The 23109-nt window shown below is 42.3% G+C and overlaps 1 protein-coding gene across 5 annotated transcripts in view; it reads left to right on the top strand.

Annotated features, from left to right (window-relative positions):
• The window catches only part of UTRN (utrophin), a 541506-nt gene that overhangs the window by 451908 nt on the left and 66489 nt on the right, over positions 1 to 23109 (top strand). For all 5 annotated transcript variants that reach the window (XM_019550130.1, XM_019550131.1, XM_019550129.1 and 2 more), the window contains 2 exons: positions 6986 to 7187; positions 15704 to 15789. In XM_019550130.1, the coding sequence (XP_019405675.1) occupies positions 6986 to 7187; positions 15704 to 15789 (288 nt within the window). The remainder of the gene's footprint in view (positions 1 to 6985; positions 7188 to 15703; positions 15790 to 23109) is intronic.

Raw genomic sequence — 23109 nt, 5'->3', positions numbered from 1 at the left:
AGCCAAGCACATCTTGTCATGCATCCACAGATGCATCTCAAGCAGGTCCAAGGAGGTGATCCTCCCCCTCTATGCGGCACTGGTCAGGCTGCAGCAGGGCAGGCCCTATGAGGAGAGGCTAAGGGACCTGAACCTGTTCAGCCTCCACAAGAGAAGGCTGAGGGGGGATCTGGTGGCCTGTTACAAACTAGTCAGAGGGGACCAGCAGGCATTGCAGGAGTCCCTGTTCCCGTGAGCACTACCAGGAGTGACCATAAATAAAAGTCACAAGCTGGCAGAGGGTAAATTTAGTTTAGATTTCAGGAGGCGCTACTTCACAGTCAGGGCGGCTAGGAGCTGGGACCAACTTCCAAGCGAAGTGGTGCTGGCTCCTACCCTGGGGGTCTTTAAGAGGAGGCTAGACATCCACATTGCTGGGGTCATTTGACCCCAGTACTCTTTCCTGCCATGGCAGGGGGTCGGACTCGATGATCTGCTCAGGTCCCTTCCAACTCTAGAAACTATGAAACCCTAATTTTCTGTGATTCTATTCTGGAAAGAGAGGTTTCTTTCTTTTTTTAAGAGCAAACAGGTAGAATAATACTTCTTTGTATTCTGTTCTTTGGGAGGTAGATTTTGATGGATTTATTTTTATCATAAACAGAACAGTTTGTTTCCTACAGCAGTTGCACAGGTACTTGCTTGTTTTGTTTTCTATTATGCGGGGTGCATGAGCGGGGGAAGGAAGCATTTTTTTACTCTGTTTTGTGCAAGAGGAAAGGAGCCTACAGATCCATTCTGTTAGATATAGGGGCCTACCTAATTCATGGGGGATGCCCCCAATTTCATGGTCTGAGAGCAGTGTTGGTCACCATTTTCATGGTGAAGTGCAGCACCCTCTCCCATGCCTCTGATTGGCTGAGGGGCCCTGGAAGTCCCACCCCTCCCTGAAGATTGACAGCTATCCATCTGTCAATGTCTGAGGAGAGGGGGGACTTCCAGGGCCCTTCAGCCAGTCAGAGGTGTGGGACCCTCCTGCCCCTCCCAAGAGATTGCAGATGGCCATCTGTCAATATCCAGAGAGGGACGGGACTTCTGGGGCCCTCTGCATAGGAAAGGCCCACCATGCTCTGCCACAAAGATGTTCTTCCCTTTCCCCCCTCCCCCTCCCCCATGCTTCAGGATGCCAGGGCTTCCCACCTCTGTTTTCAGCTCCTTTCCCCATCTCCTCCCTATCCAGTTGCTGTTCGCTTTAGCTTTTTCGCAGGAACCAGGCTTTTTCATGGGGGACCTAAAAAATTTCCACAAAAATTGCAAATTTGGTAGGTCCTTAGTTATATACTAAAAGTACTTAGTTATATCCTTAGAGTACTATGAAAAGGCCTCACTTTGGTATTGGGACTCACCGTGCTAGGATATAAATATGTATTGATTCTGGCTTGTGCAATTTTCTTATTCTTGTATGATTCACTGGAACTCGAATCAGGGAAATTTTGTTACTGATAACAAAAGATAAAATATACCAGAAGGGAGAAGGAGAATCCTTTTTCAACCAGACTTGTGTCACGGGGCTTCTGCAGGTGATTTTAAATTAAACCGCGTTTGTAAGAATTCTAACTCTAACAAAGGGTGACGAACACTGGAGCTGACTGCGCTTCCAGAATGTGTGGCAACGTCCTTCCTCTAGCCTGGCTTTCGTGTGGGCTGTTGTCATTCACAAGGTCACTACTTCACAGGCATGCTTACTACAAGACCACAACAACTTTGAATTTGCCATTAGCGGCTACATGCTGTCACTTGCTCCTGAGCCAGTTTAGCGCACAAGCTTGAAGCATGCAGAATAGCTCTGCTTCTGTTTATGGCTTTCTTTCAGGAAAGTGTCTATAGTATAGAAAGGAAAGATGTGTGAGCCTCATTCAGTTAATTGGACAATTAACGAGTCAGTCTTTAAGCATGTTCCTGTCATTTGGCAAGGCGCAAACTGGGGTAGTGAAAATTCACTAAAACATACATTGTATTATTGCCATAAGCCACCATGAGCACTTGAACATGGTTAAACCTTTCCCTATCTGGATACAGGCTGTTGCTTAAAAGCCTTTGGGAAAGGGATTGGCAAGACATTGGCAGTGCCTTTCTATCTCCTGCTCCCTATCTATGACATGGTGTAGGGATTTGATAGAATGCTTTCTGGCTGTGGTGTGTGAGAGAGGGCAGAGTAAACATTCTTATGAGCCCTTTTAGATGCTTCCTTCCCCCTGCCCCTCCTGCCCCCTTCTAATTCCTAATGTGGAGCTAGGATTTCCTCAACATAGTATTTGTTATACAAGAATAATTTACGGAATTGAGTATTTTGTGTCTGATAATGGAAACAACTTCCTGATGACCTAATAGATCTCAATATAATCAGCCAGATGTGCAGTACAGAATATTGCAAAGCTATGAATTCCTTTTTTGCCACACTCCACAAGCTATCCGTACAGCTCAATAGCATGAACATTGATCACATGTATACTTCATTAACTTATACCTCCATTTTTAAGTGCATTAAATGTGCTGTCCTTTAAGACTGTTCTATTTTTTGTTATATCAGATATCAGGTCAAAAGTGGGACTCTTTCAGTATCTTAAATACTGTTGATTAATTTTCATGAGCATAGTGCTTCAAGTCTTGGAGATTGAAAAATAGTTGCTGTATCTGCTTGCACTGAAGTTTTCAATGTAAAGCCCTTTGTGTTAGGAAAGTCCAACTGCAAGCATCTCTACTTTAAGCCAAAAAAGGTTTGTTTTAATACTGAGGAGGTTTCATTTATCAACACATCAAGTGTAATACTGTAGGATTTTAAAGAACACCTGTTGTTAGAATTTTGAGCTCTGACCCATACTTTGACACCCAATGGGTATGAAAGAATGACATGCTCTTAAACAGTCTTGGACTTCATGGGTGCATGTGCATCTTGCAGCATGTCAAACCCCTTTGAGACATGGCAAGATACATGTTTGGGAACAAAAAAGGTTCCCTGTGCTGCATATTTGCAGTGTGGGGGCAAAATTAGACTCCTAGATATCCAGGGGTAAAAAAAAAAATGCACGGTGGAACAGCGGGGCAAGGCATGGGTCAAGACCATGCCTGGAGGCAATCCAGGAGTCGGTCCTCCAGGAGAGATGCTCTGGTTTCTGGCCAGAGCATCTCTGTGGTGCTCCTGCCCCCAGCTCTATCAAGGGTAAGTTAGGTAGTTTATGGGTACGGGTGGGCGTGGTTGGGTGTGAGGACTGGCAGGAGGATGTCGGAGGCTGTGGGGAGTGGTGGGGGATGTCACGAGTTGTTGGGAGTAGAGGGGGTTGTTGGGGGCTATGGGAAGTGGAGGGGGATGTTAGAGGGTGTGGGGAGCGAGGGAAGAGGATGGCCTGTATGGGTGTGGGTTTGTGGAGGGTCTTGAGCAGGGCCTGCCACATGCCTGCCCTCTATCCAGCTCCTATGGTACTGGTGGCAGCAGACAGCGTGGCTGTGGCTCTGCTGCAGGTACAGCCGGTGGCGTTGCGGTGCTGTGTGGCTAGTGCATGGTGTTGGATGGGCTGGGGCAGGTCCATTCAACGTGTATGGATCCCAGGTCACACAGCGCCGCATTGCTGCTGCCACAGCTCGGCTTGCCCACTGCTGTCAGCACTGCAGCCACTGAGTGGGGTGGGGGCAGGCATGTGACAGCCCCAGAGCTGTCCCTAGGGGTGTGTGGGGCCCGAGGCATATCAGCCCGTGCGGGGCCAGAGCGTGGAGCCAGCAACGCGTGGCAGCCACAGCAGAGCTGGTGGTGCATGGCGGCTACAGCAGAGCAGGTGGCATGCAGGGGCTGCGGCAGGGCCTGTACAGCACTGTCTGTGGGCCCCCCCCAAGCACAGGCAGTGGCTCACTAACCCAGCTTTGCACTGGAGTGGGATGCACAGCTCTAGGAGGTGCGGCTCCTGTGCAAACACACGCTAGCTGCGGAGCCTGGGCCAGATTGAGCTGGCGGGGTGAATTTTCCAGGTGTGCCTGAGCCTCATTGAAAATGCACCCCACTGGCCCGACCCAACCTGATCTGGCTCAGGCTTTGCATCTGTTATGCATTTGCACAGGAGCCATGCCTTCTGGAGCCACACGTCCTGCTCCAGTACAAAACTTGGCTAGCAAGCCACACCGGGCCAGGTCCTGCCATGCACCTCCTCCCTGGAGGCACCCTGGGTTAAGCAGCTCTGCCACCGCAGGCAGGACCTGGCACAGTTTTCAGGCACGGCATGCCAAGCCAAGCCAGGTCTTGGTGGCAGTGGGCCGGCTCACGGTGCCAAGCCAAGCTGGTTCCATGACAGCAAGACCCGGCACAGTGTGTAGGGACTGTGTGTTGCACCAGGCCGGGTCCTGCCAGCACTGGGGCCACTTGCACTGCCAGGCCAGGCCAGTTTCATGGTGCCAGTCCTAGTGCTGGCAGGATGTGGCTCAGCTTAGCATGCTGTCCCTGAGCACCATGCTGGGTCCTGGCACCATGGAACTGGCCTGTCCTGGCAGCACGAGCTGCCCTAAAGCTGGCAGGATTGGGGTCAGTGTGACGCACAGTGTCCACAAGTGGCGCCAGCCCCTGGGTGATGCTGGTGAGGGGTGCCAGTCCCTGACAAGCAGCACAGGCAGCCCCAGCTCTGAGCCTCTCAGGGACATGCTATGGGGGGCTGGCAGCAGCAGGCTATGAGCACCCCACTCCCACTGTTGCTGCAGGGGGTATATTGTGGGCCCTGCGTGGGGGGGCTGTGGCCCTGCAGGGTGCCTGGGAACCTGTGGGGTAGGGGAGGAGGGGCTGTATTCCTGCAGGTTGGCTAGGACCCTGTTGGGGAGGGACTGTGGCTCTGCAGGGGGGGCAGTCCATGTGCTGTGTGGGTGGACTGCACCCTGTGGGGGCCAGGGGACCCACCCCTCCTGAGCAGCCCCCAACAAGGTACCCCCACAATCCCCCCACAATTGCCCCACACCTACCCACACACCACCCTGCGTCCCCCTCCACATCCCTTCCTACCCCACTCCTGCAATCCCCCCATCATACACCCAGCATGGGAGAAGAAAACCAAAAGCACACATCAACACATACAGATATTTAGAATTGTTTTTATTATGATGATAGAGACACTGGTAGGCTTCCAAATTGCTTTAACTTTGTAAATACAGCAATAAAGCATTTCCCAACTGATCTCTCTCTCTCTCTTCCCCTCCCCCCCCCACCGTGAGCATTGTGTGTATAGTGGTCTTTTGTTTTAATTGTGGAAGAACATGGATTTTGGGATGCTTTAAAAAAATGAATTGGGGATGCTGCTGCAGCAGTCCAGCTGGCACAAGCGGGTAGTGTCCAGATACCAGTTGGCCGGGGCCACAGGTGCTGGCCCCAGGCTGTAGCTTCCCCTGTCTGCAGATCCGGGAGGAGCCAGGCAGGGTTATTTTTCCCCAAGTGGCACAATTTGCCGCACACCAAAGTGCATGTCTGGCACATGCGCTGAGGCAAAAAACCTCTGCTCTAATTTGCACCACTTCTATTTGAGTTGCTGCACACACATGTGCCTGCATGTGTGGATGCACCCCATATATGTGTGGTTAAATAGCATTTTCTCACATCACCTCTGTCTTTTCAAACAATAGTTTGGAGATTCTTTGTATTCTTTATGTTCTGATTTTTGGATTCTCAATTGCTTCCATGAGATTGTTGTATATTTTACCTTTTTCAGCTATTGTCTGATGTTATATTCATACCACAAGGCCCAGTAGTTACTTGCAGTTATACAAATGGCAAAATGTTTTACCTTTTTAGTGTCCTGCCATGTGCACACGCCATGTTTTCCAAGCCAAAGAGATGTAGCAGATTTTTCATAAGTACTTCTTTAAGTGCCCAGTCTCTAAGGACATTGTTAAGTCAGAATACAACATGTGTCAATATGGGGAAAGAGCAAGGACTGTGAAATAAGTATTTTATTGTCTTATCCATATCCCAATATACAAATAAGAATAAGTAAATTGGACACGATGCAGCTGAGAATGTTCTATTATTGTTTAAGGATACCTCCTAATATCAGCTCATTGAAACTCAGCTCAATTGCTCTAATAGGGTAGAGAGGTATCTAAACACCCAGTAGCAGTACAGTTTTTGCCACTGCCATTTTTGTTTTCTGTCTGACTCATTTTCTAGCCCCTGCTAAACCTATCTCATGGTATACAAAGACTTCTGCCCTTCTGGGGTCTTCATTTTATGTTGCCGGTGTGCAGCAATTTATTATTCATCCTAGAACTGTCAAGTCTTATTTCCATTGAGAAATTGCATTTATAATGTTCATGCACTACTGACTCTACACAGAAAGGAACAACCCTGGATGATAGTATTTTAGATTCATACTGTAGGTTACTATGGAAAAGGATGCCAGGAAACCATTACTACTACTAGCTAAAATTCTAACTCATCTGATCAAAACTGTCATTGAGGTTTATACCAGCACTTGGTTCATACTGTCCTTCCATAATTATACCAAGTTATTCTTCATCTCAATTGCTGTTAGAAAAAGTTAAATAATAACTCTTCTTTTTATTTCTCATCACCTAGCTTACACTGTTATCCATCAGGGATAAACTAGTACTTCATAACTGTAGCCTTGTTCTATCAATACCTAAGAATATGCACTGTTTTGCACTGACTAGAGTTGTTTATCATTTAGTAATCCAGACCAGATTCTGCTTTCTGATGGACTCAGAGAACTCCCATTGTAATATCTCAGCATATTAATTGTTTGTTTTATCCAACCCTCCCCCCCCAAAAACAAATAAGAAACAAAAATAGCAGTGAACTGCAGCTAACAGAGAGGTGTTTTACCACAGTGCTACTAAGGAAAGCCGTTTCTTTCAACTAACATCCTCCCTGTAGTGATTGAGCTGAGAACTCAAGGTGGAGCTGTGGAATATTGAGATATTGTTAGTAATGCCATTTTTATTTATAATTGTCTGTCATTAGTGGACCTGTTGGAATTGAACACAACAAATGAAGTTTTCAAAGAACACAAGCTGAACCAAAATGACCAGCTCGTTGGTGTCCAGGATGTGATCAGTTGCCTCACTACAGTTTACAGTGGACTTGAAGAAAAGCACAAGGACCTGGTGAATGTTCCCCTCTGTGTAGATATGTCTCTCAACTGGCTGCTTAATGTATATGACAGGTATGTAATATGTTCTTATTGCCTTGTGTGTCTTGATACTTTTAGGGTGCCATTAACAAAACCTACACCTTGGGCATGTCTACACAAAATGCTACTGTATAGTGGTTACTGTGCATTTATTTAGTACTTGTGTAATCAAGTACTAAATGAATGCACGGTAACCAGAATTGCTGTGCAGTAGCGCTGGTGAATGCCTTTTAAGTGACGTTACTGCACAGTAGCCTAATAATACTATGCAGTAGTGTGCTAGCACTTTGTTCATGCTGTGACATGCAACTGAGCAGTATCATTCAGCTACTATGCAGTTAGCATCTCATGTAGCTGTGCCCCTTATATACAGTGAATTTAATGGTGCTACGTATGGTCTCTTGAAAACACCATACCAAAGGATTCTAGATTAGTCTTATTTGTTCCTGATTTTCATCTTGGAAGAGGTGATAGTGGTAAGAGAGGATGTTTTCATAGCAGAGCTTTAAGCCATACATTAGTGAAAAATGTGTATTCACACTGTTAATAAAAATTCCCATTTGATTCAGAAGAGGCAATATAGTTGCTTGAAATGACTCATTTTTTCTCTTATCTAGTCAAACATACATATCAATATGCAGCCATAAATATCAGTCTAGAATTTTAATTTCTTGCCAGGTAGTGTGGAAAGGCTGGAGGAGGCATGCATTTTTGTGGACAAGTGATACTATGCTGGGTGAAAAATGAGGTGGGCAGCAAGGATGTGAGCCATCTTCCCCTGTATAACATTTCTTACAAACTTAAATGTACCAGATGGCTTGGAGTTTCAAATCAGTCACACGGTAGCTAAACAGTCTTGTCATTTTAATTACTAGCTGCAACCAGGGATATCCAGTTTCTCTTGGTTACATATAGGTCATAGCCCTGATTGAGTTTTTTTTGCTTAGGCGCACACCAGATTACTGTGGTTGTATAATACTGAAACACTGGATTCCAGCTGTTTCCGAGGAAACTCACCAAGTCTGAGCAGACTGCTGACAGTGTATCTAGCTCATTCCTTCTCCGAGTTGGGACCTACTATCCAGCTGCCTTAGATTTCCAAAACCGAAGCCAAACCAGTGTTTTCAATTCCACCTGTTAGCTTAAGCACATTCTTGAGAGGACTTGGTTTCACAGCTGAATCCATGAGGGGCATGTGAGCATAGTATCAGGAACTTGGTGGCTTTGTAAAAGAATTCCACCAAGAGAAACTGATGGATCCATGCAAGAGCTCGCCTTCCAGAATCCTCACTACTTAAAAGGAGTTTAGGAGGGTTTTTTTGGTTAGACTTCCCTCTCCTTCTACTAAGCCTTTGGGTTTGCCTTCCTTAGCTGTGCAGTGCACTACCAAAAGCTTGTTTGGGACAGGAAGTCCATATATTCCCTGTAAGTTTGTTTATTGAATCTTCCAAAGTCTTGAGTTTTTAAGAGTCAGTTTTAACAACTTGCTTCTTTTCTTCTTCTTGGCTGCTGAGGAGTTTCTGCTGCTGCAGTTCCTCTCTGTATGGACATGTGGGGAAAGGTCCTGTTTCCTTCTGCCTAAGCCATCTCTTTAGCATATTTGTTGCGTTGCTGGGCCAAAGACATGTTAGTGGTGACTCTTTTGATTATTCATTAATTGGTTCCAGACAAAATTGTATGATACTTGACATGCTGTCAGCAAATGGCTCATTTCATGTGCTCTCAGGTTAGGAGTTTTCACATAAGAGTTCAGAAAATCAGTTAGATTCCCTGTGCTGTTCCATTTCTACTCTCTTTAAAATGTGTGTTACCTCTCTAATATCCAGTGAAGTTCTTCCATTTCCCTCTTTGAGAGATCCCCTATCTACATTTTTACAGCAAAATAGTCACAAGAATCATACTAATCTACTGTTTTATTAAAAACCTTTTAGATCAGACATTGTACAAATCTCCAACCTCATGATCCCATGGGAAGAATGTGTCATCCATTTCTTTCCATGTGCTTTTCTCATCCTAACAACTCTGATTCAGTTAGGACATTCACAACTGTTTTGGCCCTGGCAGAATGGATTTCATCCCTGAATTGTCCCTGGTACACAAGTGATCCTCAGCCTTTCTTCCCATCTGCAGAGCATGCCTCTCATTTACATTTTGACTATCTTTCAATGAGTTGTACTCTTGTAGAGGTAGTCGAGGAAGGCAGAGATTTTACCAATTATTTATTATCTGTCCTTTAAGGAGAAGGAGCCATGCAAAGGTTTCAGTTGTAGACTGTGGGAAATGCTGCTCTGGGAGATAGTAGAGGGGCAGTTTGAAGTATGTTCCTTTACTCAGAAGCCCTTTGTACATTTAGAATCAGAAAACTGATCATGTCAAAGGACAGAATTTCCCTAGCTACAAATTTAAACATTGAGGCATTATTATTATGTATTTATGTTTTCAGTTTACCACTTGCTCCCTATTTTGGATGAAAAGCCAGTTGTATTTATATCCATTCTTAAAATATGTAATGAGTAACAAACCTTTTTTCCCCCCTTTTGGAAATTTTTGTGTTTCTTCCTTGTTTGAGTTTATTTTCAAAGGTGGATATTGACCCCTGAATTAAAACTTTTTAGACTGAGATTACAGAAGGCTTTGATATAAAAACATTTTATATAGTAGGTGATTTCTTTTTTGTAATAAAATGTGAATGCAAATTTCCTTGTTCCTTTTCCCTTTCCACTCCTGGACAAAATGCTAACAGATTGGGACCAGTTTTAAATTCCCTTTTTTTAAAAAATTGGCCTTTAGAAAGAACTTATTTTTCTCCTGGCATTTCCTTTGTTTATTGCTTCAGTGTTATAGGTATGCACTGTTTCTAATCATTAAATTGCCTACAAAAAGCATCTGTTTGTCGCATGCTATTAACCTGAGATTTAATTAGCAGCTCACAGACTGTATAACTTCCCAGTTTGCAGTCAAATTTACCTGCAGATGTTTGTGGCCCTTAGAAAGAAGCTATTTATTTTTAGAAAGTATTGACAAAAACAGTCTGTTATGTTCTGGTATTTTCTGACGCATCAAGAGTTATTCATTCTTCAAATTAAAAGAGGAAAACAGATTATTTACTCCCAGAGACCTTTACGTTTTCAAGAAAACACAAGTTATTCCATTGAGTAACATCTGTTGTAGAAATACTACTGTTTTTCACCTTCACCTCATAAGTGGATAGTTTTGGGTTCCTCACCTCTTTTGGCTAGTTTAGTATATCTTTAAAAGTTTTTTTTAATTTAATTCTGAAAATTTCTGGAAATTTAATTTCTAGCTACAGTGAGCCATATGGACTCTTTTAAATGCTTTTGTGAGGAAAGGTAAGTATGTGTGAGCAGTCTTCCATTCTTCCACTTGGAAGGTAATTAAAAGAACCCAAACAAGCCACATAGGCCACATCCCCACAAGCAGGGGTGTGCAGTTGCCACGGGGAAAAAAACGGTGACACAAATTTGTGCCACTGCTTTTTACCCTGGCACATGCCCCTGTATGTGGGGTAGTGTGTGGAAAAATGCTCAGGGTGGGGTAGGTAAGGCTAGGACCAGTACCTGAACTGATCCCAGCTGCCTTGTATGGGGTCCTAGGGCCCTCCCAGTGCTCCAGCGGTGGTGATTCAGCCACGCAGAACCTGGCCAGCAGCTGGAGCATGGCTCTGGCTGGCCAGGCTTCAGTTTCAGGTGGCACTCACTGCTGCCACATGTACCTCCCCACTTCTTTTCCTTTTTTTTTTTTGTACTGGAATTTTCCAGTATCTGAATTTTGCTCTGTGCTGCAAATATGCAATGCAGAGAACCAAATCATGTGCATGGGGTGTGTTTTGAGGTGCCTTGTGTGGATGCAGCCATAACGTCCACAATGAAGGTGTAAAGGTTTTCTGTTGACCTTTCTCTTCTATAGGAGATTGTTGTATTCAGGAAAGACATTTAACCTTTTTCAGTATTCTTGCTTTTGTGACAATGGGAATCTTTTCTTTATGTGTATGTGTAGAAATGTGTGCTCTTTTTGAAATCTGTTCTGTAGGTCCAGTTGTCCATTATGTGTATACTAGGCAATGTTGTATGCCCAAGCTTCTCCATAATACACCAAGCTGTCCTCCTCATGCCTCCTCATTATTAGTCACTTGTGGGTTTGTAGGAGTAAAACTGACAGGGATTTTTTTCCCCAACATTTTATATTTACAACCAGTCAGTGGCAGAAAAAAAAAAGGATAATGCAGCTTTAAGATGGCCTGGTATCTTTTGTTCATTCCCAAAATGTCACGTTCAGTTCAACCTACCCTCTGAAAGCCAGGATTTGAAGAGTTAACATTGCCTGCACATGCAGGCAACCTTAATGTTGTTTCCCTCTGACAGCAAGTCATTCCCAAGAGGAATTACCTGAAAGTTCTTCAGCAGCACTTACTGTATTAGGTATAGCTGTATGTTTGACTAGTGGAGGGATTAGTTGGACCAGTTTGGAAGAGCTGTGATTTTTGTATGAAGCACTCTGGGAAAGTTGTTGGAAGTGACCCCCTTTGATTGACCTCTGTGAGCTTGATCAAAGAAAAGGAGAACAGGTATACCTTGATAGACTGATTCAGTGTCCAGCCCTGAATTGTGCAGATGTTGTGAATTGCAGGGTTCATCTTGCCATCAGGATTGTTTGCAGCTAGATGAATCTGCTCTGTCAATTAAATGTTGGCTAAGTCAAACTATAGTGTTTGAAAGCGTTATGTGGAAAAGACAAGGGGGGTTGTGGAGTGGGATATATGTTTAAATGCAGAGCAGATATAGATAGATATAGACTGTTTATGGCAAGTCAAAGGAAGAGTCTTAGTATGTGTTGTGGGAGTATTTGGGTATCGCTTCCAGAGTTAAGGTTACAGAGGTGAGGTGCATGGTTTTCAGAAGTTTTGAGTTTTGCTTAACTTAACATGTGGAATGACGTAAAATACCTCTGCTTTTAAGTCTGCAGCAGCAAATTTCTCAGGTTCATCTGTTTGTTTTCTTTTCTTTTCTTTTTAACAGAGAGAGAAATGTAACTTGAGTGAGTGATCATTTGCTCTGTAGGTTTGCAGTTGGGATGCAGTGGTGCCCAGCTCTCCACAGATCCTGTATCCCTCAAAAGAGAGTGCAAGCCAGTAGAGCAAGAGGCTCACCGCCCCTGTAGGACAGGGCTTCTCAAATTCCAGTCCATTTGGAAGAGCAGGAAGTGACGCATCTCCCTTCCCTGACCTACTCCACTCATGCACCTGCAGGGGCAGGGTCTTCTATATCCCATTTCACATGACTAGGATTTCAGAGTAATGCTCAGATGTATCCAGAGAGGCATGTAGATGTTTAAGCACTTTGAAAGGTACTTTAAACGAGAAGAGGCTCTCAACCTGAAGTGTAGCAGAGCTTCCGCTCTGGTAGGTCACATGTCAGTGCCATCCAGTCGGCATGCTGGCAAGCTTTTTGCTTTTCTTTGACTGACAACAGTCAACTTTGCTCCAAAGCAGCTTCCAGCAGAGTGGTTTTCACCCTTTTTAGACTCAAGGCACCCCTTGGAAAATGCTAGCTTTCACTTTCTCTTGTTTTTTGGCTCTGGGCTCTGGGGGTTGGGGAAAAGGGGCGAAAAAGAAAAGGGATAGGAGATTGGGGGTAGAGGAGATGCTAAAATTTTCATGAGGAGTCCCAGGAAAGATCAGTGAGGGTTGTACAGGAAAGGGGGATTCTTCTCACACAATCTGGTGCAGAGCACTTTGCTCTGGCTCACAGGGCTGTGTCATCTGGACCATGGGGCTCCCCATGGGTCAAGAAATTTGGTGGCATAGGTGCAGTGGCAACATTAATTGCCTCAGCTCTGGGAGCAATTAATGCTGCTACCATTCTGCTGCCAAATTTCTGAACCCACGGGGAGCTGCACAGGCTAGATGACATGCCTCCACTGGCCAAATGAGACCCATGGGCCAGAGGCTGAGCACCACTGGTCTAAGGGACGAGAAAAGAACTGTCCAGGTTTGAGAGAGAAAGAGGGTTGGATGAGGAAGCATAGAGGGGTTTTGGAGATGGGCAGTCTCCTCCAGAGGCTGGAATGGAACCTGAGTCTTCCAGATCTCACCCTTCCTCTATTGTCAGCAAATACTAGTAAACTCTGCTAGCCTAGTGTCTTACTTCCCTCTAGTGCTGGTCAACTGACCTAGTGTTGTGATCCATTACTTGATTAGCTCAAATAGCAAGGACTGTGTGATAGATCCATATTTGTCCAGCTGCTGGTGACTCAAGGGGGCCTGATGATACACAATGTAATTTCTGTGTTTTCAGTTCATTTTTAAAGCCATTGTTTTTAGTGTAATTATCTCTGTTAAAAGATTTTTACTGAAATGGAAAATTAAATACTTGAAAACTGGGAAATGCTAGAATTATGGTTGTATCTCCATTTGACAGAAATCATGTAAAGTATTATAAAATCATTTAAGTATTATACGTGAAGTAAAAGTAAAGTTTATAAAATCATATAAACTTTTATAAGAAGATTACCCTTTAAGTCACACTGTGGCTGCTTCAAGCTAGGCACTGCACATCTGTGGCCACTCTCGATAATGTTATTAATTTCTCTGAAGCTCTTTACTCCTGTAAAATGGAGATGACAGTGCTACCTAGTGGCACAAAACGAGGTGGTGATTTTGAAGACAATTCATTAATCTTTGTGAAGTATTTAGATACTATGGTGAAAACAGCATAAAAATGTCTAGGAGGAAATTAATAATTTTATATTCAGTGCAGCAGCTCACTCATTTGGTTTAGTGGTATAATCGTTGCCTGCTATGCAGGAGACCTGGGTTAAATTCCTGGATGCACACAACTACAAACGTTGAGGCACCACATGTCTGGCCTTTGGCTTCTTTCTCAGTGGTCCAAAGGTGAGGTGGAAGGTCTGGGTAGCCTCCACTCCTCCATCCTCCTGCCGAGGCATACACGTTGAAGGTCTGAGTTAGACCGCTCACACACACCATGATCCAGAAGGATTAATGGTTGCCTACTATGCTACTAGATTCAATGCAGTAATTGTATGTTAAATAAAGCCTTGGACCAAATGTTAAAAAAAGGAAGAATCGCAGAAATGTTAAATATAGCAAATGAGACAGAGGTTCTTTGAGGAAAGAATAGGTGATTTTGTAATTAAAGACTGTATGATATGTGACACAAAGGAGCTGAACTAAGATTGCTTGGCCAGTGTTATTTCTGGCATTTCATAACTTTAGCGTTCTTGACTTTGTGACTTTAATAATGTTCCTTTGACACAGTTTTTGAAGTATAGCCACACACACTTTGATAACTTCTCTCATGCCCCATTGTGTTTAACCTACAGCCAAACAGCAGTCTTTCAGCCTTGGGAAGGGTCATTACTAAAAGCAGAAACCAACAGTTTTTGTAAAGAAATTTTGAACTGTCCTGGGTAACTGTCCTTTTCTCCTGGGTTTTATCACATTAACACCAGTTGTGAACAGGTTTTGTCTTACACATTTAAATTGCATCCTTTGGAGTCCATTTGGTATCCTTAATCTTGTTTTAAATGTCAGACAGCATGAGCCTGAAGTCACATTGCTTAGAAAAGAGAATGACTCCACATTTCCTAATTATCATGTATGCTGAGATGTTTATGTCCTGGTGTGCCTATACATTCTACTGCTTTAAATGGAGGGAAGAAACACAGTGGGCAAGCAAGCAAATGAATCTGTACAATATAGGAACTCAGCTTTACTTTGTACTCCATGTCTCATGCTGGGCAATGTGCTTTCCTGCTGTGTGCTTATGTATACATTTTGATGTATGGATGGCATTATTAAATTATGCTAGGATTTCACAGTGCTGAATTTCAGTACTTTTGGGGGGTAAGGCAAAATGTTTAGACATGTACCTAAGTTTTAAGAGTTTTCATAAAGGTTAATTCTTAGTCATGAGTAACTGATTAATCACATTTTAAGTAGTAATCCAGCCACATACTCATGTACTTAATTGTGTAATTAAACAAGGAATAAGCCACAGAGTTATCACACAATAAGTGTAGCACCTTTGTGGCTGGTTCCCATTGCATCTTAAATTGAATAGGTAGTTGGCCTGTCAGCTAATTGGGGCTCCCAGCCTCAGAGGCACACTGCAGCCCTTGACTCCGATGTACGTACAAGCCTGCCAGTAAATCAGCTGTCTGCTACTCCCAGCCTCACTGGGAGTGGCAATCAGCTGATCAGAGCTCCTAGCCGCAAGAGTATATCAGAGCCCTTAACTCCAGCTGACTGGCTTGCTACTTGCCAGTGCAAAAGAGGAGCCCATGGTAACTTGGTAAAAGAGGCATGATTGTTGGGATCATAGATCAGATCCCATGGCACTTTTAATTGAACATCTGGTAGAGCCATTAGTGTTATTTCCAGCTTTAAAGGCCTGTGTTTTCATTTTGTTTTATAAGTTGACATTTAATAAGCACTTTTGCATTTGAATGAATCATTGCCATAATATTAAAGTGCATTTAATGTCTCTAAATCATTTATGTAATTTCAGTGGTCGGACAGGAAAAATAAGAGTGCAGTCCCTGAAGATTGGGTTGATGTCTCTTTCGAAGGGTCTTCTGGAAGAGAAGTACAGATGTAAGACTTTGTTTAATAAAATTTGTGCTTTCTATAGTTAAAACTCATGTTTAATCATGATTTAACAATTATAGAAATAATATAATCATTTTTTTCTCTTGCTTACAACGGGACCTACTAAAATGTCATTAGTATTTTCTCTGTCATCAACTGTAGTGGTAAAGTGTGAACAGTAGATTTTATGCCATTGTTGATAAGTTTTCATGATAATGACAGTAGTAGTGTTGGAGTGTTGTAGCCATGGTGGTTCAGGAAATGTCAGGAGGCAGGGCTTTTTTGTGACCTTCCATTGGACCAATTTTGTTGTTAGGGTAGCTCTTGGGCAGGGTTTAAGGTATCAGGCGTCCTTCCCTAAGTCACTTACCTGCCCTGACCTGGCCCTCCTAGGAGGGCACCTGATGCTCAAAAGCTTGTCCATCAGCTCTCCCAACTATAGAATTTGTCCAGTAAAAGGTATGAGAAATGGCCTTGCCTGTCAACATTATGATAATGCAGTTATAATATATGGTGTTACACTGCTTCCAACAGTGAAGACTAGAAAAAATGCCTTGGTTTAAATATTTTAGAACAATCCAATGCTTGTTTAAGAAAACAGTACAATATTAATATTTTTAGTTTATGGAAAAACAAATAAATAATAGGTAATTGGAATGGGTGCACATGTTTGGCTAAAACTGTGCCAAATGCGTGACAAAAAGGCAAGAAGCCATACAGAGATGATGCAGTGCTGCAGAACCAGTGCTGACCCTTTGACTCCTGCCTTACCCAAACTTTAAAACTAACTGCCGAGGAGAGGGAGCTGCATTTCTATTCAGGCAGTTTTGAGTGAGTCAGTTGACTTCATGGCTCATTATCATCTCCCTGATTCTTGCTAATCTCTTTCCACTCCGCAGGTGTTAATGACCCTCTATCTTTTTGATGATCTTGTTCTCCACTATTCAAACTGTCCTTTCTTCTGCAGTTTTGCTGTCTGTTAGCCATTCCTGGTAATGCCTATCTTTTATTTCCCTGCCCTTCAAACTGTATTTAGCTTTAGCTAAAAACCTTAACTCAGGTGTAGTAATACTAACTCAGATGTAGAAATGACTTGCTGAAATATTAGAAACACTGTCAGGATGCTCAAGGTTAGCTTTTGTTTTGTGAATCTGAATAAGTGGTGAGGTGACTACAGTAAGTAGTCACCAATAAATTACTAGTAAGTGGTGAAGCGGCATTAGTGACTACAGGACTAATGACACTGTTGGACTATTTTTGACTAGTTTATTGGGTTTTTTTTAAACTTAGTGTATTGTCTAGCAACTTAATGCACATTCCAATAGTGGCTTGGTTTTGGTTTCATCTTAAGCTGAATAATATATAGCTAGCCCCCTAGCATGTTAGTAAAGTGTCTACTTTCTTTGTAACTGGAGAAAAATGTGTTCTACTGGATGACATGCCACTGTCTACGCTCCCCTCCCCCTTCCAAAATCCTAGATCTGCCTGTGATGATTTAAGTAAGTGGTACTCCACCTGGGGCTGGATGCAGGCTGCAGAGCCAATGTGAAAGGCTAATTCCTTCTTTTCTCTTGCCGCGGATTTTAGTGATAGGTGGGTGGCAGAGGGGAGGAAGAGGCAAATGGCATTAGCATTCAGTTTCTGGATTCTGGAGCCAGAGCCCTCTCTGATGTGCTGGTGTGCTTGGAGAGTTCACTGCACATGTGCCACAAAGCTGAAGTGGGTGTGACCAAACCTGCCTCCCCCTTCTCCCGGCCCTCAGCCCATTTCTGATATTAAGGTTTGGACAGAGTATTTAAAAAAAAAAAAAAATAAGAAAAAAGGTTGGGCACTGCTGATTTAGATCATCTCACAGATATTGGAAATAGTTTCAGGGGAAAAAAAAGGAAAGGCTGCTGCACGACGAATTCAGGGATAGAACAGAGATCAGTATATCCTAGGGGATGGCCAGTAATACTCTATTTAGGAGTCTTGAAATTAGTTTTCATGGGATTAGTCCTCTGACAGATTTCACGTAGCAAAAGAAAATATGCATGGAGTATAACATACCTTTCAAAGAAAACAGTAAAGATCTATAGTAATACGTTTTGTGGTTTCCTTCACAGCACATTTGATTCTCAAACTTACAGTATATGCTACAGTAGCAAAAATCATGTGCCCCAGTTTATCTTTTAGCATCTGCTCTTGTATAGTCAGAGTCTATCCCAAGCATACTTTGTATTTTATTTTCTATTCCCAACTTTATAGTTCATATGAATTAGAAAAGGGTTTTTGGGTACTTTTGCAACCATCAGAATTCAGGAGGGGTTTTGGTGTTTATGCAAAATGAAAAGCATGTTTCAGCTCCTAGGAACCAGGTGCCATTGAGTCAACTAAGATCAGAAAAATCTTCTAATTATTGTTTTTTTTCCCGTTCAGAATTGTCTTCAGCAGTGTAAACTAAACCTTATTAGTTAAGCATTCCTGGGGGTACTAAATATAGATGTTTAAATTGAATAGTAAATTGAGTGAATCAAGATAAAATGTATCAGTTATTTCTAATAATAAAACAAAAGTTGCTATTCACCATAACTACAAATTTGCATAATCAATTAACAGTTGAACTTTTCTTTGAGGAATTATGTGTAAAGTACTTATAGCCTTAGGTTGATTACTTTGTCTCAAAAGACTTTTTTGCTAGGACAGTTATAAATTCAGGATTGAAGTAAAGTGACTGAAGGTGTGGACACATGTACATTGGGAACCTTTCAGAAAGGGAGTCTTTCAAAAGGTCAGCAATTGTTAGGTTCTAATTGTTATGTGTGAACAAGCTCATTTGTAGCAAAATTCTCCAACTTAAACCTGGATTAAGTAGCATTAAAATTTGGAGTGGTTTTGCTACATTCCACCCTTAAGTATTGAAATAGTTTCTTGGCCTGCTACTTATATTGTTACTCTGCCCTTTATTGTAAATATCTCTTTTTTCCTAGCTACTTTTCTTTCAGTGAGTCAGGTTCTGACTTGGCTAATTTAGAGCCTTGTTATGCATTAATTTTAGGCAGCTCTTGGATCTCTTAGCCCCTGGACTGTCCACACATTACCACCTAAAACTAGTTTTAAGCACACTTTAGGCAGCTTAAAGTTATGCCACTCTAGGACATATTTATCTCTGATCCATGTTACCCAGCTCGAGTTGCATTAATGTGTGACCCCTCTCCACAGGTGAGCCATCCAAGTTGAAGTCCTGCAGCATCCCAGGAAGCTTTGTCCCCCTCCCCCACTCTTCTCCGTAGACTAACTTTCCACCCCCTGAACTGTACTTCCCAGGGGGCCATTCTGGCACCAAATCAACTTCTCCCACCTCCAAGGGTTTGACCTTCCACCCCCAGAGATGCAATCTCATGCAAACAGATTGTTTTGGGTGCCACACTTCAAGAGGAATGTGGATAACCTTGAGAAGGTCCAGAGGAGGGCCACTCTTATGGTTAGGGGCCTTCAGGTAAAGCCTACGAGAAGAGACCGAGGGACATGGATCTCTTCAGCCTTCAGAAAAGAATTGTTGGGATCTTGTGGCTGTTTACAAATTCATGGGGGGGAGGGGAGCAGCAAGAAATTGGAGATGCTGTGTTTACCAGGGCACTCCTTGGAATAACCAGGAACAACAGCCACAAACTGACAGAGAGCGGATTTAGGTTGGACATCAGGAAGAACTTCTTTATGGTAAGGGTTGCCAGAATCTGGAATGGGCTTCCAAGGGAGGTAATGCTATCCCCTACCTTGGAGGTATTCAAGAGGAGACGGACAAGCACCTGGCTGGGGTCATATGACCCCAGCGCTCTTTCCTGCCCAGGGCAGGGAGTCGGACTCAATGAACTATTGAGGTCCCTTCTGACCCTAACAACTATGAAACTATGACTGTAGAGCACATATCAGCTAGCCAGGTTGCAGGGCACAGACAAGTCCAGAAAGAAGGTTGGGGGTGGGGTGGGGAGGAGGGAACACATTGGGGGCCAAGTTGTGTCCCCATGAGCTGTGGCTTAATTCCCAGGGCAGGCTCAGTAGCTCCCCACAAAAGAAGCTTCCTTCACTATTCCTAAATCCCAGTCACTCTGGGAAGCACAACCAGCACCCCACACATCCCAATTTATTAAAACATGGGACCTTCTTTAATTTATTTGTAAATTCTTTTTTTAAGCGTTTTATTATATCCTTCAGTGTCTCATTTCCTTCATTTCACCCACTCTCCCTTTCCATCACTGCCATTTCATTACCCACCAATCTCATTAAGTCTCTACCTCCCAGCTTCATGTTCCCGCCCCTCTTCCAAACCATCTCTCATGCAACCATTACCTAGAGCAGGGAGAGACTCCTGTCCTGGCTCATCATTTGTGTAATGGCAACTCACAGCTGTAGTTTCTAGTCCTGCCCCTGCTCACCAGCCCTCTAGTGGCAAATCACAGCTGTGCAGGTGGGGGACAGTCAAATAACGTTTTAGCCTTAAGGCTGGGGTGGGCAATTAGTTCGGGTGGAAGGCTGCTTAACAAGTTTTGGTGACACAATTCTTTTATCATAATTAATGACAGAACCCATGCTTATATGTACTTTAAGCATGTAAATAAAAGAACAATAAATGAATTCTTCAGAAGGAAAAATGACTCAAAAACAAAACCAAGTGAAAATAGCTAATCGTGGTGTATCAGCTGATTATTAACAGGATCAGAATTGAATGGGCTGCCCAGTGTAGTCCTGATCATGGCCCAGTTGGTCCACCCTGCCACTCGTTCAATTTAAGGTGGGATGGAAATCCACTACAAAGTTATTACACAAAACTTGTGACTCAAGGAAGAAGCTTTATTTTAAACCCAATTAATTTTGGAAAATAAGTCATAGGATTTGAAATTTTAATTCATGAAAATATCTCTGAACAGGAAAACATAGGCAGATATTCAAAGCTAGGTATGTGCTTTTTTACTGAGGAGATGTAGTCTTAAAAACATACTTCAGGTATTTTCAGAACTGAAGACTATAAATATAAACTGAAAAAAGGGACTAGTAATGTTTGTGTTAAGATATATTACTGTCTTTAATAACTGTATTACCCAACCTAATTTTTAGACGCTCAGAATAAAGAAAATACCCTATTTTTTATCATCTGTTATTTATACTGAACTATAAAACAGCACAGAAAAGGCCTGCTTTTTAACTATTTATTTTTAGTGGAACAAATGCTTTTGGACAGCAGATTAAATAGTTATGAATATACATATTCACAGAAGCCAATATTTAAACTTGTATGTGATTATTCACATCAGAATTTTTGCATGTTCCTCCTTAGAGGAAAAGCAGCATCATACGACTTTTCTGATGAGTTGCACCTTGAAGAATGACTCAGGTATTCACAGGACACTGTTTCTAATTGATAAATTCTATTGGGGATAACCAAGAAAGCCATTTATCTTGCATATATTTCACAACATGAAAATAAAAAGAAATTTGCTTAAAAATTTGCTATTAATTATTTATCAAACTTGAATCCTGAAGCTAAATCTCATCCCCCAAATGTGAGAGAGAAAACTGACTGGCAATTAAAACATCAATCAAGGCTTATGGAAAACCTATATGAAATTAGCTGTTTTTACATAGCTTTGGAGACTTTATCACAAGTTTCAAAGAAATTGTGTAAATTTCCGTGATATAGTGGTGCAAACTAATTGAAGGATAGCTATTTTTGGTTGAGCAACTCTGCTTTCAAGCGATGTACATTTTGGAAAATTGACTCTTTGGAAGTATGTGACAATATTGCATGGTTTATTAATCTTCGTAAGGATTGGAAATTATAGGACTTCATTTACTTTTTTTTAAAAAAGAAACAAACCCTATGTCTAGCACAATCAGCATGAACAAATGATGCTGAAAATTAAATTTGTCCTAACTGCATATTTTCTTTATACATATTTCTAATTAAAGCCATATTTTTTTTATAATTATGGAGTTTTTATCACTGGGTCCTGGCAGCTGTTTGGATGGCTCGGGTTCGACAATATTATCTAATTTGATAGCTCCACAACCTTTTTTTTAAGAAAAGACATTGAAAATACAAGCATGCTGAATTCGTAGTACTCTTTCAGCAGGAGTGATAATCTCCCTCCTGTCCACTCTTCTGCATTTTTCCAGTTATAATGCAATCACACATTTCCAGGGTTAATTTTTAGGAAAATATTTGTTTTCTTTAATATAAGGTGATGACTACAAATATAGTCCTTGAATTGCTAGTACCTTGATAAAATCTTATAGGGAATTAAATAACCGTGGAAGGAACCCAAAGAGTTAAATTCACTAAAAACAGTAAAACAAAAAAGGGCTTCTCTGTTTCAAAGATAATTTTGCCCAAGTCTCACCATATTGTCTTCAGCCTAAAATTCCATGTCAATATGCATTGAAACAAATGTTTTTTTATGTAAATAGAAGCTGATCACAGATTGAAACAAGGAAAGGCCCTTATTCAAAACACAGATTTGAACTGGAGTTCTGGACCCAAACCTCATAAAACATGCATATTGAAAACCCTGGATCCAAATGGCCTTGGTTTTGGGAATTCCAGAGTTACATTTTCCTAATTTATTGAGGGATGTTGGGAAGTGAGAAAATGACTGATTATAGTTACACCTTTGTCCAGGGGTCCAGTCAGATTTAAACTCTCCTAAACACATGAGCAAAGTGCATTCAGGTAGCTTGTGTTTTTGAAGAATTACATATTTTGTTACCTTTTAAACCTTCAAATTTAACCTCAGGTATATTTTTAGTTTAGCGCTAGAAATAGTCAGGGTCATAATCATAAACCAGAAATAGTCAGGGTCATAATCATAAACCCTTTTTTCAAATGATATACAACCCACAGTAAAAATAATTAAATAAAACCACAACAACAGTGTGCAGATGACACCGAACTATGGGGTGAAGCAAACACACTGATGGGAAGAAACCGAATCCAGGCAGACCTGGACAGGTTAGAGAAGTGGGCAGAGAACAATAGGATGCAGTTCAACAAGGACAAATGCAAGGTGCTGCACATAGGGAGAGGGAATCACCAGCATACCTGTAGGCGGGGGGGATGACCTTCTCAGCAGCACAGCAGCAGAAAGAGATCTCAGAGTTGTTGTCAATTCCGAGATAAATATGAGTCATCAATGTGACAATGTAATTAGCAGAGCTAACTGCACTTTGTCATGCATTAGTAGGTGCATCACAAACAGGTCCAGGGAGGTGATGCTCCCCTTCTATATGCTGTACTGGTCAGGCCACAACTAGAGTACTGTATCCAATTCTGGGTGAACAACCCTGAAAGGG

Source organism: Crocodylus porosus, unplaced genomic scaffold (assembly GCF_001723895.1).
Source record: "Crocodylus porosus isolate Cpor-Errol unplaced genomic scaffold, CroPor_comp1, whole genome shotgun sequence".
Lineage (NCBI taxonomy): Eukaryota > Metazoa > Chordata > Crocodylia > Crocodylidae > Crocodylus > Crocodylus porosus.
Note: the sequence above shows the minus strand (reverse complement) of the source record. Positions and strands in the feature narration are given on the sequence as shown.